This window comes from Neltuma alba, unplaced genomic scaffold, assembly GCF_004799145.2.
Source record: "Neltuma alba isolate B1F8T4 unplaced genomic scaffold, ASM479914v2 tig00005047_pilon, whole genome shotgun sequence".
NCBI lineage: Eukaryota > Viridiplantae > Streptophyta > Magnoliopsida > Fabales > Fabaceae > Neltuma > Neltuma alba.
This window is the reverse complement of record NW_021633958.1, coordinates 33,915-51,715: the sequence shown is the minus strand read 5'-3', so window position 1 is coordinate 51,715 and position 17,801 is coordinate 33,915. Positions and strand designations below refer to the sequence as shown.

Genomic DNA, 17,801 nt, shown 5'->3' with positions numbered 1-17,801 from the left:
TCAACTTTCTCATTTTCTGGCTTACCTTTTAATAAATTTTTTTTGGCAAATACTGACGGCCTGAACTTATAAGCAGGATTAAATTTGTGAATTTTCACTTACAAGGGAGCTTGCCTTCTAATAATGAGTTTGTTTATTATAATAACTACACTTAGTTGTAATTTCATTGACGAAGATGTATTCTTTTATATATATATATATATATATATATAACAATCAATTATATATAAAACAAAAGAAATTATACAGCTAGAGTCAGTAGGAAAGGGTCCATGGGTTTGATGGTTTTAATAGTAGATAAAAAGTTGATGTAAAACAAGAAGAGAAAATGAGAAAGAGAAAAGATCTAGAGAGGAAAGAAAAGGCAGAAAGGAAGAATAGAATAGGGAAAGGGAGAGTCAGGAAAGAAAACAAGAAAGAACGATAAATGTAATCTAATTTAATTTAATATTCAAAGCCTATACATAGAATGAAAACCTTAAATTTAATTATACTAAAATAATAAAAAAATGAAATAATAATAACAACTAATCCTAATAACAAAAATATATACTAAAATATTAATAAATCAAAATAAATTCTAAAATGATAATAAATCTAAATAATTCAAATATCCTAACATATAATAAAATCATAAATATTTATTTTCATATCTCGTCAAGAATACTCCCTTTGGTCCATATTATAAAGGGTCAACAAGCTAATTCACATAGATCAAGAAATGACAACTATATCATTGAATGTGATTTAAAAGTATAAATTTTTTCAAACCTATCCTTATGACAAATATGGGGGAGTAGTGAAAAGTTATTTACATGAGTAGTAATAATTTGTAGCTAAAGGTAAATTAAGAAAAAAAATTTATTAGTGACTCTGTTGACCCATTACATTTTATCTTAATTCACGTGAAAGTATCTTTTTCAAGTGGAATCCAAGAAACCGCGTAAGGTAATCAAGACTAGGAAGAATTTGTTTTTCTTGGATGATAACTACACATTCTTTTGTCCCTCTCCTTTGTGTTTGTTATGTGGCGAAAACAGGTGTTAATAAAGGGGAGTAAATCTTAATATTCTAATATTTATGCACCTTTCACTTTACTTTTATTACATATATTATTCAATAATTTTATCTGATGACTCAAATCCCCTCACATTTGAAAATCTGAAGAATACGAAAGAATAGAAATTTTACCTCTAATACTAAAAATAACCTCAACTAATTCTAATATTTAAAATTAGAGGAATAGTTATTACTTTTTTTTTTTGGGGCAGAGCGCAGAAACTAGCAGCAAGTAGAGAAGACGAAATATCTCAATCTACGCCCGCCAACACGGAATAAACAAAGTCAACCCAAATGAACAAGAAATGAACAAAAATATCCATGAACAAGTCATATACTCCTCCGGTCCTTAATATAAGACCCATTTAACTAATTTGATTAGATTAAGGAAGTTAGGTAAGTTAGTTAATTATAAGAAATATGACACATTTTTCCTAAAACACCACAATTATCTTTTTAATACCTCATCTCCCTCTTTTACTTGATTATGGTTGAGAGAGTGTCTATGGGGGTAATTTAGAGAAAGTTGATAAATATGATAAATGGGTCTTATATTTAGGACCAAAACCAACTCAAGAATTGGATCCTATATTAAGGACCGGAGGAGTATAATCATAAGTTGCTAAAGAAGGCAAAGCCTTTTACTTACGGTTTCAGCATTTCAAATCAGTCAGCCGTAAAAAGGGAATTCTATTGGTAAGTATGTCTAATCTCTGCTCCTTTCAACAAAATACTGTCCATCAATAAATTGCTAGCTACAAATTTCAAACCCATAGGCACTATACGTAGAGTATCACCATCTCCAACAAGACCTTTAGGTTGACTTACATAAGGCAGAGCTCCCCAATTTTAACGAGATATAGGTTCAGAACGACAAAAACGGAACAGAGATTGGTTTGAATGGGTTAATAGAGTAATTAGGTAATAGAACGTGGTTAACTTAGCTAATCTCTCTCTCTCTCTCTACACGCACACACACGCATGCATGCACGCACGCACACACATTCTTCGTCTTAGTTATACAATCTCTGTGCGTATTTGTGTCTTACAGAGATGACAGAGGCAATATGTTTTGATTTGGCTAATTTGTACAAGGCTATATCTGAGAACAACTGGCCTGCTGCGAAAGAATTCATTGATCACCATCCTAGGGCCTTGAAACAAGAACTTGTGGCTTCAATAGGCGAAACATCTCCCCACATGGCTGTAAAGTTTGGGCATTTGAGCATTGTAGAGGAATTGGTGAGATTAGTTCCATAAGAATACCTTCAAAAACTTGATGCTCATGGCTATACTCCACTTGGAATTGCTGCATCACACAGGGGAATCATTCCAATAGCGAAATGCTTGGTTGATAAAAATAGCAATGCACTTTCTATTCGAAACGGACAGCTTAAATGGATTCCTATTACATTGGCTTTTCGTGTTGGCCTCTATGAGATGGGACTTTACCTCTATTCTGTTACTCCTTTGCAAGTCTTCAAACCAGAAAATGGCCCTTTGGGCCCTTCGTTTCTCAGAGTCTGTTTTCTCACTGGAGATCTTGGTAATACAACTTACAATATGTCAACAAATCACTATAGATATGTTTCATTTTCATTCTTTTCTCTCCGCGGGTTCATGTTGTTTTTTTGATATTCCATCTTATATGCTAAGTGATTATGATATATGAATAGATATTGCCTTGGATGTGCTTCAACGATGTGAAGAGCTGATTTTTGCTGCTGATTTTGGATACTTAACAACTGAGAACATTGCATTCTATCTTTCTGATTCTCTCAACAAAAGTCAACTTCACTTCTGGAAGCAATGGGTTTATTACTGTTAGTGCATGTCACTCTTTTAAATGTCTGTTTTTTTCCTTTTATCCCTGCAATCTTTTACATGCTCTTTTCAGTTATATACAAGCCAAAGTATTGAATTATGATGATAAGAGTAATGGTATTGAAGCTCAAGTTATTTTAACTATAATCTCGTTTTCATCATGGTATATTCTGTAAAGAAAAGAGCTTGGAACTGAACTAAAAAAAGTGAGAGAACGAACATTTCATTAACAACAGCTGGCTAATATATCAACTTTTTCAAAATACTATCCAGGTCTAAAAGCATATCTTAGACTGATATGACATGACAACAGGAATAAAAAATCTTGTAAAATCTTTTCAACTACAACAAAAGAAACCAAAGGCCTTGCAAAGCCGAAGCAAAAAATCAGCAGAATACTTTTGCCTAAGGTAGTCTCATTGCATCAACACTCCTCCTTGAGACTTTGTCTAGGGGCTCTAAGCTTCCTTCTAAGCTCCTAAAATCTGTCTTTAGGCAAAGCTTTGGTGATTATGCCTGCAACTTGCTTTTCGGAACTGCAATGCACAAGACATATTTCTTGTTCCCTTTCAGCATTTCTGAGAAAATAAAATTTGACCTTCATGTGTTTGGTATTCCCATGCTGCACAGGGTTTCTTGCAATAGCTGATCTGCTATCACAAAATATTTGAGTAGCTTCAGCTCGCTCCAGACCCAAATCTGTCAACATCTTTCTTAACCGAATTGCTTGGTTTGCATATTCAACTTCTGCAGATGATTAAGCCACGACCTCTTGCTTTTTGGAATTCCAGCAAAACATACTAGAACCAAGAGAAAACGTATAACCTGATGTACTCTTTCCATCATCTAAGCTTCCAGCCCAATCACTATCCACATATCCAATTAACTTGGAGTCTGTAACAGGGCTACCTATTATGTGCCCTTTAAATACCTCGGCACCCTTTTACCAGCTACAGAATGCACCTCACTTAGTTATTGCATGAATATTGATGATAAATATGCTGCAAACATCACATCAGGCCTTGTTGAAGTCAGGCAAAGCAAGCTCCCAACAGCACTGTTATACTCACACCTCGATGCATCAGCCTTGATATCTTCTTCATCACATTCAGATAATGTTTTATTGACTACCAAAGGAGTATCCTTAGGCCTGCAGCTTTGCATTTTAAAATGTCTTAAAAGCTCTTGAACATAAGCTTGTGGAGAAACAGAGATTCCTTGATCTGTCATGAAATCCTGAAAAACAGAGTAGCCATACCTACAAACATATCTTTTCAACTACTACAAAAGAAAGTGCCATGACAGACCAAATGTCTAGCAAATCCAAAAAAAAAAAAAATCAGTAGATTATCTCTGCCTAAAGTATCTAGACGAAGTCTCATTACATCAATATTTGCTTGAGCATGCTCGTTTCAAAATAGCCATATTAATTTTATCATGAAATCTATATATTTAAAACTTATTTGTTTGCGCATGATAGCTTCACAAAATTCGAATAGCTTCACACAATTTACTTGTCCTTCTAGTTATTAATTTTATCACTTTCACTATTTGAAGAAGCTAATGTTTCTCCATTTCTTTTATCACTTCATTGGTGGAAGATATCAAAATATGATCGACAATGGCCACTAATCATTTCTGTGTAGGCATGCAACAAGAAGACAAGATGAGTAATAGAACCGAAGGTACAACAATATAATACTCTCTATCAGTTGATTGGAAGACAAAATCAAATAATATTACAAATTTAATAGAACATTTATATCAAAAGATGTAAGAAATTTTATTTTATTAATCATACATGAAAATCAGGTACGTCAAAATATGAAATTTGAAAATAAAAAATCATATCTTATGCATAAGATGCTAATTGCTCGCATTTAAGTTGAACCTAACTGTTGTGCAACGCAAGAAAAAGATAGACCTTCACATGCATATAATGTGTCTGTAATCCTTTTGAATGAAAGGCTGATAAAATTCCATCTCAATAGGGCTAAATCTACTATAGTTGATCACCTCCCTCCTTTATAATTTGCCTGGTATGTAGCTTAGAAATTCCCAAAAAATTAAAGGAGTTGCTCTTAAGATTTTTGTTGTCATGATTATGCTTGACTAATATTTCTCCGGTCCTAAATATAAGATATCTTTTGTATGTAAATTACACTACAAAAAGGATCTTATATTTAGAATCGGAGGAGTATTAAGTTATATTTGAATTACCAATTGTCCAGGAATGAAGGAAATACATAAGCTGAAATTGCAACATTCATGAGCAACTGAAATACTGTACCCGGTTTGTAAGAATCTAAAATTTTTGAGTGAAGATAAAAAACCTATGATTGCAAAAAGCACTGTTGACGGCGGCTAAATTAGGAAATGTTGAGTTTTTGTTTAAGATATCAACAGCAAACCCAAAATTAATCTCAATGGTCACTTTTTCTCCAAAAAAAAAGGGCATGCTTTCTTCAATGCTTTTGAATGTCGTCAAGCTGAGGTTTTCATCCTTCTTTGTGACTTTCACTTTAGGAATGTGGTAGCAGCAATGTTCACCGAGAATCACGATAACTTGCTGCACACTGCAGCTAAGTTGGCTCCAGCTTCCCAACTTAACTGCATCCCTGGTGCTGCTCTGAAAATGCAAAGAGAATGGCAGTGGTTCAAGGTTAGGAGTTAAATTAGATGCTTTCGTGTGTGTGTTGTGTGAGGGAGATTAATATACAAATGAAATCATTAAATCACGCCGTTCCCACCTACTTAGACCTAATGGTTAGCAGAAGAGAGATTAAATTCAACAAGAAATGAGGGAATAATTGCATTAACTCAAGTGTAACAAACATAGGGTAAGGAAATTAGCTAAATTATTTATTGGCAACAAATGTGTGTTGACTTCCCTCAATTACCTTATACAATCATATATATATTTGAACTATTCCTTGATGTAAAACCCTATATTTTGGAGAAAACATTATAAATTTGATAAATAGATTGGATTAGAATTTCATATTTAGAATTAGGATCAGAGGCAGTAATTTTTCTACAACTCACTGTTACAATATTTTTTTGTTAAGAGATAGAGCACTTCATATATCTATTAGAAAATAAACGCTTAAAGTTTGAACTCAATCTAGTTCCACAATTAAAACCTCAATTTACATATCCAATTGAGTTTCTCACTTTATCTAATCATAAATATCAGGTGTGTGGCTCAAATCAAATCGAAAAGATTTAAGACATCGTATTGGGCTTTATTGGAACAGCCTAACTCGTATCCGAAATCTTAGGGCTCTTTGTTTTGTTCTTTTATTTTCTTGTTCCTAAAACAATTATATAAAATTATTTTTTAAAAAAATTTTGAGAATGAAAAAAAATGTGTTTGAATAATTATTTAAAAAAATCATATTTAAAACAAAGAATATAAAAAATCACATAGGCAAGAAAGGAAGAAGGTTTCTCCAATTTTTCTAAAACAAAAAAATTAAAAAATACAAAAGATAAAAATAAAAAAAATCTAAAAATTGCTTTATTTTTTAGTTTTTACAAAAATATTACTGTGTTTTTAAAACAATCAACTAGAAAATGTTACCAAACAGTTTTTTGACCTTTATTTTTAAAAACAAACAATTATTTTTAAAATAAGAAACCAAATTTTCATTTTTTTGGGTAATGGATTGGAATAATTATCATGAGGTCTCAAAAAATAAATTTAATTATAAAAAGTTCTAATAATAACTCAGCAGTATAAATTTGTTGTCATAATTTATATTGAAATTTATCATGGCATACTTTTCAGTTGTATGTTATGGGAATTTTAGATGATTAAATTCCTTTCTTAACATTTTATAATAATTCCCCCCGATATTTTAGATTTATATTGTATAAGGGTATGATCCATGTTTAACAAAAGATATATAATGGCAAAAGGAAAAAAAAAAAAAAAGACGACTTTACTCCAACCTCAAAACTAAAAAAGATTGAATATTAATTTTGAACTCACTTTAAATTGGAATCAAATACTACCTCTGATCTTAAGCATGAGAGTTAATTTATAGTATAATTCATGCTACAAACTAATTTTTATAATTAGAAACTAACTTACTTGATACTGATATAATACTTATTGAAAATAATTTATAAATAATATTTTAATCATGATTTACAAAATATAAATTAAGTATGTGAAAATTTTTTATCTCAATTTATATAAGACGTGTTTATAAACATTTGTAAACGTTTTTCAAACAAACATGTAATTGCCACAAAAAAAAAAACATATCCAAATCAAATCAAATATAGGTGACGTCACATGTTTCACCTGCAAAATTAAACATTGAATGGTAGTTAATATTAGAAGTAGTTCTGACCCTTTTTTTTTTTTTGACCTGAGAAGTAGTTCTGACTTTGGACCCAGTGTTCCCTAATCATTTCTGTGGATCAATTAATTTCCCTCATTCCATTAATTCGATTCAAGAGTAGGTCCAATTCCAGCAGCTTTCCGCCAGCTAGTGTCTGTCTCTGGCCCCTCTTTTTTTTTTTTTTTTTGCTTCTTTTTTTTAATTATAAATTTATTCTTATTTTTATTTTTGTTGTTTATTTTCTTAGGAGTGTCTGAATCATAAAAACGATCGAAAGTGATGAAATTAAAATATGAACTTTATTTGACACCATATATATATATTATATAATTATATATAAAAGAATATGTGTTCATATTTAATAACCGACTATATTTTGAACAAAATTAGCTCCAATAAAATAACATATGTAAATAATAATAAAATATATAATTGTGCTGTAAATACAAGCATCAAATTCATGGAAATGTAACATGTATAACTAGCTAGGTACTTCGGTTTTAATTTCTTTTTTGAATTAATACATTATATTTAAAACTCAAATAAACATCCCAACTAGCTGGTTTTTATATTTGAGGACCAGAGAGAGTGATATCCTTTGCATTGTTAGTTTAATGTCTTGTGACTTGAATTATTGTCCTGAAAAACTACACCCTGACGAAGCTAGATATATGTTGGGTAGACATTAATGTCAATATTTATAAATCCTTTCATTTTAAACTATTTTTGCACACTGTGTCCAAATTCTACTTTAATATGAATCAACAAATTAACATGTGTGTAAAGTTTTATAAAAATCATGATATTTATAAATTATAAATAATGTGGCGAACATACGCCTACACTATTTTTTAATTCTAATTTCAGTTTTTATAAAATATATCATATAAATAATTTAACGTGAAACGATTTTTTTAATAAAATCATATTTAAATATAAATTACATTATACTGATGAATTTTAATTCTAATTTTAGTTTGCAAAAATCAATTAGAATAAATTCACCTTGGCAATCAACATGTGTTGGTTCTAGTGAAAGAAGTTTTAAGTGCTTAAACAGGAGGCCTTGAGTATAAATTTATATGAATGGAGAAAATATTTTTAAGCGAACGATCTTTAATCGCCCCGATAATGTTTAAATTGAACTCAGTTATACAACCATGTTAAAAAAAAAAATTACAAACCTTACTGAAAACAAACCCAAAATAAAGCGAAGATGCATTTGGCTTATTTATTTTTTTTCCCGATTTTTGTGAATGTCGATGAGTCGAAGGCATTGCGGAGCCACATCAAAAGACAAGTGGGTTCATTCTTTATTTCTAACTTATCTCTTGGGAGAGAACTCATATATTACTTCTAATTTTTAATATGAGAGTTAGTTTAATTTTTAATTTGATTCTAAATATAAGACTCTTATCTATTTTGTCATTTATATTTATCTATTTTTTTCAAAGTAGTACTTATAGTAGTTGTATAAGTTAAATATTCTTATCAAATAGTAATTTTTGCTAATACACATTATCAACAAGGGTATTTTAGAAAAGACCACCAATTTAGTATAAATAACTAACTTAATAATTTTTTTAATTTTCTCAAATTAGTCAACTAATTTTTATATTAAAAACCAAATATAGTACAAAGCTAGGTATATCGATTATCAACCCCCTTTTTTATGTTTAAATTTTCTTTATATTATTGAGTGCTTTTGATGATAGCTCAACAAAATTGTCAGGGGGAAAATTAAATGCTATAAATGATCTACTAGCTATGCTGCATAGAATTTGAAAATAAATTATACTACCTCCGCTCTTTAATATAAGATCCTATTTGATTTTTATTTCGGTCCTAAATATAAGACCCTAATCCACTTTGTCTTTCATATTTATACATTTTTTTCCAAAGTAGTCCTTCTAACAATTTATTATAGTGTAGATCTTTTTTTTAAAAAAAAATATGTATATATTAAATAGTGATAAAGTTGAAAATTTATTATATTTGAATGAAAAGTTAATGTAGTTTATGGTTTTTCTTGGTCTATATAAAACATGTATAAATAGGATTAGAGGAACATGTTTAGAGGAGTACATAAAGATAAGCATACGTTGACAAAAGAAAAATAAATAAATAAAAGTTTAGACAACGATTCATAAAAGTTTTAATATACAAATTTAAACTTCGATTTGTTTTTATAATTGATTTTTTTATTTTAAAATATGTAAAACTATTTAATTTTAAAATTTAAAGAAAATAATAGTCATAATCTTTCCGCAATAGAGGCCTCAACTTCTTGATGTAGTACAATAATTCATATGTTGATAACAACCATACAAAATTATGGCCCTCTTAAACAAAAGAAAAAGAAAAGTATGCAAAATTATAGCTGTAATAATCTGGCAGGCGTACGGGTCCCCGGTCCTTTTTTTTTATTATTTTATATAATTCAGAGCATACTCAATTCACTTTAAGTTTGAGATTAATTGCTGTCAGGTTGAGAGTGTTAAGGTTAAAGTCCTCTCAATAAGTATGTTTTTTAGGATTCGAACTTGTAATATCTTTCTTACTGGGTGAAACCGCTTATCACATCTCAATCAGCAGCTTATTAGGAAAAAAATAATTTTAATTTTCATTGAAAATTTGACATTTTTAACAGCCCCAATTCATTGCAATTAACCTGTTATTTTATATAAAAAAAGCATTCAAATATTTCATATTAATCGAGCGCCTAATTAAAATTGATAAAAAAATATCTCTAGAGTGGATGTTACCCCACAGGCATAGATATCTTGATAGTGGGGGCTGATCACCGCATGATCACTGAAGTACATGAAATATACTCTCCATATATATAGACGTTTGGTTAGAATAAAAGAAATGGAGAGTTGCAATGAAATCTCAAATATTGTGTGTGTGAGAGAGAGAGGAAGATAAATGAATTCTTAGTTTGGATATTAAATACAATAGCCATTGTGTGCGTGTGTGTACATATATATATTTTTTGCCATCGATATTTACACACACATAACATCTCACAAATGCAAGTACGTTCCAGAGTATTTCATGGTTAATCCAGCATCTTGAAATTTTTTTTTTAAGTGCATCCAGTATTTTAAAATATTTTGTTAATCATCAAGTACGTTTATTTTTTGCAACTATCACCATAATACTTTAATAGTAAATTGTATCACAAAATACTTTAAGCTGCTAGAGACACATAAGAAAGTATTTTAAGATTTAGATGCATCACAAAATATTTTAGAGCGCTAAACACACATATGAAAATACTTTGAGATTTAGATGAATCACAAAATTTTTCAGAGTGCTAGAGGCACAGTTGTCATTTTGCATGATTACAAAACATGAAAAATCATGTAAGGCATGCAATTAATTTCTGAAATTAAATTAAATAAGGTGATTTAACACATACTACCACCATGGGTTGTGTATAAAAGTAAATGAAGTTAGCGTTCTCTTCCCACACCAGTAGTCCCATTCGATAGATTATCTTGAATTTGAGATCTCATATCATCAGTGTATCATTGAAGAAGCTATGGCTCCTAGTGGCAAATTGGAGATTGAAATTGAGATCAAGTCTCCTGCCACTGAGTTCTTCCAGTTCTTCACCAAGCAACTTCACAATCTTCCCAACACTAGTTGTGTCCACGCAGGAGAGCTTCATGAAGGAGATGACTGGCACGCCATTGGATCTTCTAAGCGCTGGACTTATACTGTTGGTAAGATTCGATTGAACAATAAATTTAAAGAAAAATATGGTGACAATTATAAAGATTCCCTGAAATTACGCTTGAGATTCGAGAACACATAATTAGAAAGTTGGGGTTGAGAGAAACAGTCTTAAGTTTGAAAGATGGTTTAGGGTTTTCTGTCTTTAATGACCGCTCTAGCTAAGTTGATCGTCCTTGGCTGTAGTAATTATATATGACGACTGATTAAATCATTAGAAACTGACTTGTATTCTGCTTAAAATCTAAGAGTAAATTGGTGTTGTTAAGACTGATCCTTAGCTTTTGTAAATGGGAAACAACAGACGGGAAGGTGGTGACATGCAAGGAGAGATTTGAAGAGCTTGATGAAGAGAACAAATCAGTGAAAGTGGAGTTTTTCGAAGGAGATGTTAAGAAAGAATACAAGAGTTTTAAGTTCATAATAAAAGCAACAGAGAAAGAGGGAGGTGGTGGCATTGCAACGTGGAGCTTCTTCTATGAGAAGATCCATGAAGGAATCCCAGATCCCAAAGGCTACTTGGACTTGGCAGCCACTACAACAAAAGATGTTGATGCTCATGTTCTTCTCAGTGCTCAGAAGGGAAAGTGAACCAGAACGAACGAATGAGATTGATGAGTAAAAACACTAAATTATTAAAGAATAAGTTGTCTGTGTGCTGTTTATTGAGTGCTTATACGTATTATTGTGTCGTCTGATGTCAACAGTGTGTGATGAAGCATGAAGAATAAGGTCTGTGTTGTTGATTTCATGGATTGTGCAATCATTTGTCTCAAGTGTGTTTGAATTCTTCTATTACCTCTGGTCCTATATGAACGATCGATGGATATATGAACGATCGATGGATTTAAGATTTATGGAAGTAATGCTTTTATCATGTATTTATTCGTTGGTTGTTGAAATATATGGATACCTAAGTGGTATTGAATCTGCATATGTTAAATCTGCATGGTCTGGGATGGATGAATGTTAAGTTCCATTAACATACCAAAACAATCAAGTTTCATATGTTAACTCAGTCTTTTACCATTTAGCGAATCAAAATTCAAATTTTTTTACTTATATTTAATGTCGAACAATACTTTGAACATGATTATTTTCTATAAGAGAACACAGGAGGTCCTACTTGAAAAATTATTCGCATGGGCCCAAAGCCTACTAGGTACAGTCCTTCAAAATCCCGCTAGCATTCTCTCTCGCTTCGTATTTTGCCGACTACAATGAAAAAAATAATCTAACAATATTGGATTGAGTGAGTGAGAGAATATCTCACAAAATAATTACATATATTCTAATATATTAACATAAATATAAATAAATTATTAACAGCCTCAAAATTTTTTTTGTTTTGGCTTATTCACTTTTAATGATGAGTTTAGAGTAGCTTTAATTATATGTAACTGAAATTATATATTTAGACCTTGCTCAGTTCAACTAAGCAACTTATTAAAGTTACTCTCTCCGATCAAATTTAGAGATCTCAGATAATGGTTATCCGTTTTATAAGATTTAATTTAGGTTTATCTCCACATTTAATGCATTTATTTTGATTCCTCCTATATTTTCTCTTGTTATATTTCTTATATATTCTCTTTCATTTTTTTTATTACAAGAAGATATTTAAAAACAAAAATATATAGAGCAGAGACCATGTGCTGAAATGCTGAAATGCATTATAAATAGAATTAGGGAAAGAAAAAAAACTTAAGTCAAGTCGTATATATTTATTATGTCAAGTTTTCTAGTCACATAAGACCATGTGCCTCTTTTTACTTTATGTGAATTTATAATTAAATAATATTAAATGCTAATATTTAAAAAATAAAATACATGATCATGTGTAATTGGAGAACTTGATATAATAGATATAAACAAATTGATATAAGTATTATCCCCAAAAAAAATACTCTTCTAATCCTATTTATAGAGCAGAGAGGGAAAATATTTTTTTGGTTCTATTTATACGGTATTGAGAGAAATTTTTTGTATAGAAGGACAATTTTACCTCATTTATTATTGTGTTAACTTTGTTTACATGAGTTATAATATATATTAAATAGCGATAAAGTTAAAAAGTTGTTAAATATTAAATGAGAGTTAATGAAGCTTAAAAAAAATTTTATCCATGTGAAATATGCTGAAAATGACTTATAAATAGGACCAAATGAGTATACTATTTGTTAAATAAATGTTTTGTAATAGCATTGACAACGTGATTTTTGTAACATTCAAGAACATTAATAAATCATGTAGAAGACAGTTGGAAGGTGTGCAATTTAATTTTTTTTAATTTTATTATTATTATTTTTAAATTAAATTGCACCAAGTGAGGTAGAGTCTTGTCGGAATGGAATCATATGCCCTCATGAAGGATGAACTGCTGGATTAAATTTTATAAATTTAATACGTTATGTATTAGCATTAATCAATATGAGTAATATCTAATTTTATTTTAAACTATCATTCTATTTAAATATTAATCTTAGAAGAATCAATCCAGCCCTACTTTCATATTTGTATTATGTATGATTGGTTGATTCACACATGCTTTGTGGTCAATAATTTCCTATCACAATCTTAATATGTATGATGGGAAAATTTGTGGGAGAAAAAGTTTATAACATATACTCCCTTCCTTTGAGACAATTGTAGAGTGTGACATGTTCCTTCTATGAGAAATAGTTAGAGGTTATCTCAAATTTTATATGTTGATTTCTTATTTTATTATATTTAATTATTTATATTACTCGTATCATTATATTTAATTTTTACGCATTTCTCTTTCCACCACATATTCTTCCACTTCCACATAAATGGAGGTATTTTTAGCCAAAAAAAAAAAGTTTTAATACATTTATTATCTCCAACTAATTTTAACCAATATTTCAAATAAAATTTGATTAATTGTTTCTTATAAAAAAAGGGCGAATGAATCATATAACTAAGCCCTAGCAGTCTAAAGCTCCCCCTCAGGTGCAGCACAAATTTCTGATCTAATTTTGAGATTCTTAACTCTTTTTGATGATTGATGATATAGGTATAGATTCTGAAAATAATCATTAGTTATGGTCGATAATTAAAGACTTATTTAGAATGGCGATTAAAGCTTTCAAAAGTAAGTTTTAAATTCTAATTTATAACACAAAAGTACTTATTAAACAGGTATAGACCAAGCCATTCAAATTTGTTCCAACAGGGTGCCAAGTAATCTTGGAGGGTGGTCCGCGGTTGGTATGTCCTTTCCCTTCGTTAAGTTGGCTTGTTCATTTATGGTTTGTTAAAATGACTTGCATTGGATTTCTTCTTTGTAATTGTTATTTGACTCCTTTTATGGAGAAAAAAATATTTTTATCCTTTCAATCTTTTCTTTTTTACCTGAACAAGTATTTTTTTCAGTCTATACTTACTACCTTAAATATAAAGTTTACTCAAGCAAGAGTAGATTCCAAAAAACAAAAAAAGGTTAAGTATTTTAATTGTGAGAGAAGAATTTGTAATACGATTTCTAAAAAAGAATATGCTCTTACCATCTAGTGATTAAAATATGTAACATACAGAATTACGGATACCTTAATGAATGGAGGTAATAAGAAAAATAAAAAAATCTTAATATAAGAGACAAAAGGAAATAAAATGTTATACTTAAAAAAACATTTATTTATAATGACAGTATGATACTGTGATATACTGGTATGACAGGAAAAACTTGTCTCCATCATCATTTAACACAGAGCATGTGGAGATCTCTAAAATATACTTTTAATTTTTTTAATTTTATGTAAAATTTTAATTTAGTCTCTTAATTTTAAAATATATATTTTTAGTTTAATCTTAAAACTATTAATAAAAAAAATGATGATCTTGAGATCTTAAATATTGATAAAACATTTTTAAATGTTATTATATTAAGTTCAATTTTTAAAACAACTATTTTGATAGAAAAAATTATTATTTAGGACTAATGATTTTAGTCATGCAAAAAAAAAAAAAGAGACTAACAATGTTAAGGTTAAAAGACTAAAAAAATGTATTTTTAAAGTTAAGAGATTAAAATAAAACCTTATATAAAGTTAAATGAATAAATGTATAGTTTAGCCTACTTGGATATTCCATAACTTGCCAAGGTCCCTCGTCAAAAAAATCCTGTAAAGAGTGGATCTAATTAATCCTGTAACATTGATCATCTTTAAAAAAAAAATTAATTTAAAAAATTTCCAGTAATATTTAAAATAGGCTGAAATAAGTAGAAATTTCCTAAATTTTAAGTTACTTACATATAACTTCCCTCATCTTTAAAAATTTAAATTAATAATCATAATGTTTCATATTTTGATTATTAATTTCTCTGCCGTTAAAGTTACCATTAAAATTAATGGTTTTTGTCATGTCAGCCTTTTATATTTTTTATTATGTGCCATGTTATATGCCATGTCATTTAAAAAATAGTACTTGCAGTTTAGAAAAGTAATTTTAATTTTTTTTAAGTACTTAAAAAGAGATACTTAATTACTTTAAAAAATAAAAAATATTTAAATATAAAAAATTATTTAAAATGTTAATTTAAATATTTTTTAAATAAAAATTTTAAGTTACTTAAAATTACATGTCAAATAAAAAAATAATCAAATGACATGATATATAATTAAAAAATAAAAAAATTTTGACATGGTAAAAACCGCTGCTCGGTAAGAAGGTTGACAATCAAATAATTAAACATTAAAGTTCTTAATTTAAATTTTTAAAGGTGAAGAAGATTTTATGACCGAAGATTTTAGGGAATTTGATGCATTTTAGCCATTAATATATATAAATTTTTAAAAAATAATATTCCGCTGACACGGCAATTACAGGATATAACATCATGCGTGAACGAAAAACTGAAACAAAGTGAATACTTATATATGCCATACTTTATATAAGTTATTAATTTTTATAAATAAAAATTTGCCACAATTTAAAAACATCTATTGAAGAAAGTAAATACTATACCACAATTAAATTTATTAAAAAATTGGGCGTAAAAAAATTTAATTGATATTAAATCTAGACCATTATTTTAGTTTTTGTTTTAAAGAATGGGTCCCATAAAAAGGATTGAGAATCTAACTAGGGGGTGTTTGAAATAACTTTTCACAATTAATTTTATATGAGAAAAATTTTGTCTTGATATGAAAATATTTTTTTAAGTGATTATGTGGGTTTTTAAACATCAAAAACTGAAACATCAGTTCTCCTATTCTTTCATCCGTTAAATCAATTTCTAATGTATGTAAAGAAGTGAAGTGAATGTAATTGTTTGCGAAAAAAAAAAAAAGAAGGTAAACCTAATTATTGAACCCTTACAATCTTCCATTTATTTCAATATATATATATATATATATAATATCGAATGAGAGACCCGTACGTATCTTGTTGGCGAGGGAGAGAGAGAGAGAGAGAGAACCGTACGTATAGTTTGAAGTTTATGAACGACGATACTAGTTAACTGAATATTTTAACAACCTTTTTTTGGGCATAAATCCATCGTGATTTTTTTTTTATCAGCCATCAAGATTTCATTACTCTAGCAAGCCAAGACCAAATATTTTACCAAGTTTGAATCATCTTAATTTGTAATTTTCTTATTTTGTCTCAATTAAAAATTTTCATCGTCGGATGAATATTGCAGTTTAATTAATCATTTTTATAAATATGTATTTTAATTCAAATAAGAAATATAAATATCGCAGTCTCTCATAATTTAAAAAAAGTAACAATTGAGGTCAAATTAATGACTGAAAATTAAAATTGAGACATAAGCGAATTGCATATATTGTGAGGATTATTTACTTTAGATTACTCTCGATTGAATTATTAAATCGGAGAAAAATTTAAATTCACAGTTTAACTTCAACTTCCCCAAGAAGGAGAGGAACAATTAGATAATAATTCCTTCAAAGTCTCAAAATTATTTTTAATAATAAATTAAATGAAAAAGAGAAGACATGGAAAAGCAGACATGTAACATCCAGAAATCGCTAGGGAGGATAGTTAGTGATAATAAATATCAAACCCTAAAAGGGGAAGGATCAATAGTCGGCAAATTATATTATTCCCCTCCTCCTTTTTTACAAGGCAGAGAGAAAAAGTTTTTCTTAATCATATTTACAAGTTACTTCATTAAATTTTAAGCATGAATGTACTATTTTATCCTTTATTATTATAGTGTAGATAGTTATTTTGTCTTTTGAAATGTGCATATATTAAATAGGAATAAAGTTGAAAAGGTTATTATATTTTAATGAAGAGTTAATACAGTTTAATATTTTTCTTGATTTGTATAAAACATGCATGAATAGGATTAGAGGAGTACATGTTTGGAAAGGTACATAAAGATAAGCATACGTTGACAAAAGCAACAAAAATAAAAGTCCAGACAAGGATTCATAAAAGTTTTAACATACAAATTTCAACTTTGATTTTTTTATACTTGATTTTTTTTTTATTTTTAAATATGCAAAACTATTTAATTTTAAAATTTAAAGAAAATAAGACAGTCATAATCTTTGCGCAATAAAGGCCCCAACTTCTTGATGTAGTACAATAATTAATATGTTGATAACAACAACACAAAATTATGGCTCTCTTACAAAAAAACAAAAAAATAAACTATACAAAATTATAGCTGTAATAATCTGGCAGGTGCACGGGTCTCGGGTCTTTTTTTTTTTTTTTAATAAGTCAGAATATACTCAAATCATTTTAGGTTTGAGACTAATATCTGCTTGGTTAGGAGTGTTAAGATTAAAGCCCTCTCAACAATTGTGCTTCTTAGGATTTAAGCTT

The 17,801-nt window shown here is 29.0% G+C and overlaps 1 protein-coding gene across 1 annotated transcript; it reads left to right on the top strand.

Moving 5' to 3' along the window:
* Window positions 1-10,737: 10,737 nt before the first annotated feature.
* Window positions 10,738-11,742, top strand: LOC114746540 (MLP-like protein 43). Its single transcript, XM_028934759.1, has 2 exons — window positions 10,738-10,966; window positions 11,281-11,742. The coding sequence occupies exons 1-2, from the start codon at window positions 10,783-10,785 to the stop codon at window positions 11,565-11,567; spliced, it is 471 nt and encodes a 156-aa protein (XP_028790592.1). The 5' UTR covers window positions 10,738-10,782; the 3' UTR covers window positions 11,568-11,742.
* Window positions 11,743-17,801: the final 6,059 nt, after the last annotated feature.

What these genes read in the sequence shown, in the direction of transcription:
- LOC114746540 (XM_028934759.1), top strand. Translation starts at nt 10,783, where the DNA reads ATGGCTCCTAGTGGCAAATTGGAGATTGAAATTGAGATCAAGTCTCCT. An exon ending in GCGCTGGACTTATACTGTTG is followed by an intron (nt 10,967 to 11,280) that starts GTAAGATTCGAT and finishes GGGAAACAACAG; the next exon opens with ACGGGAAGGTGGTGACATGC.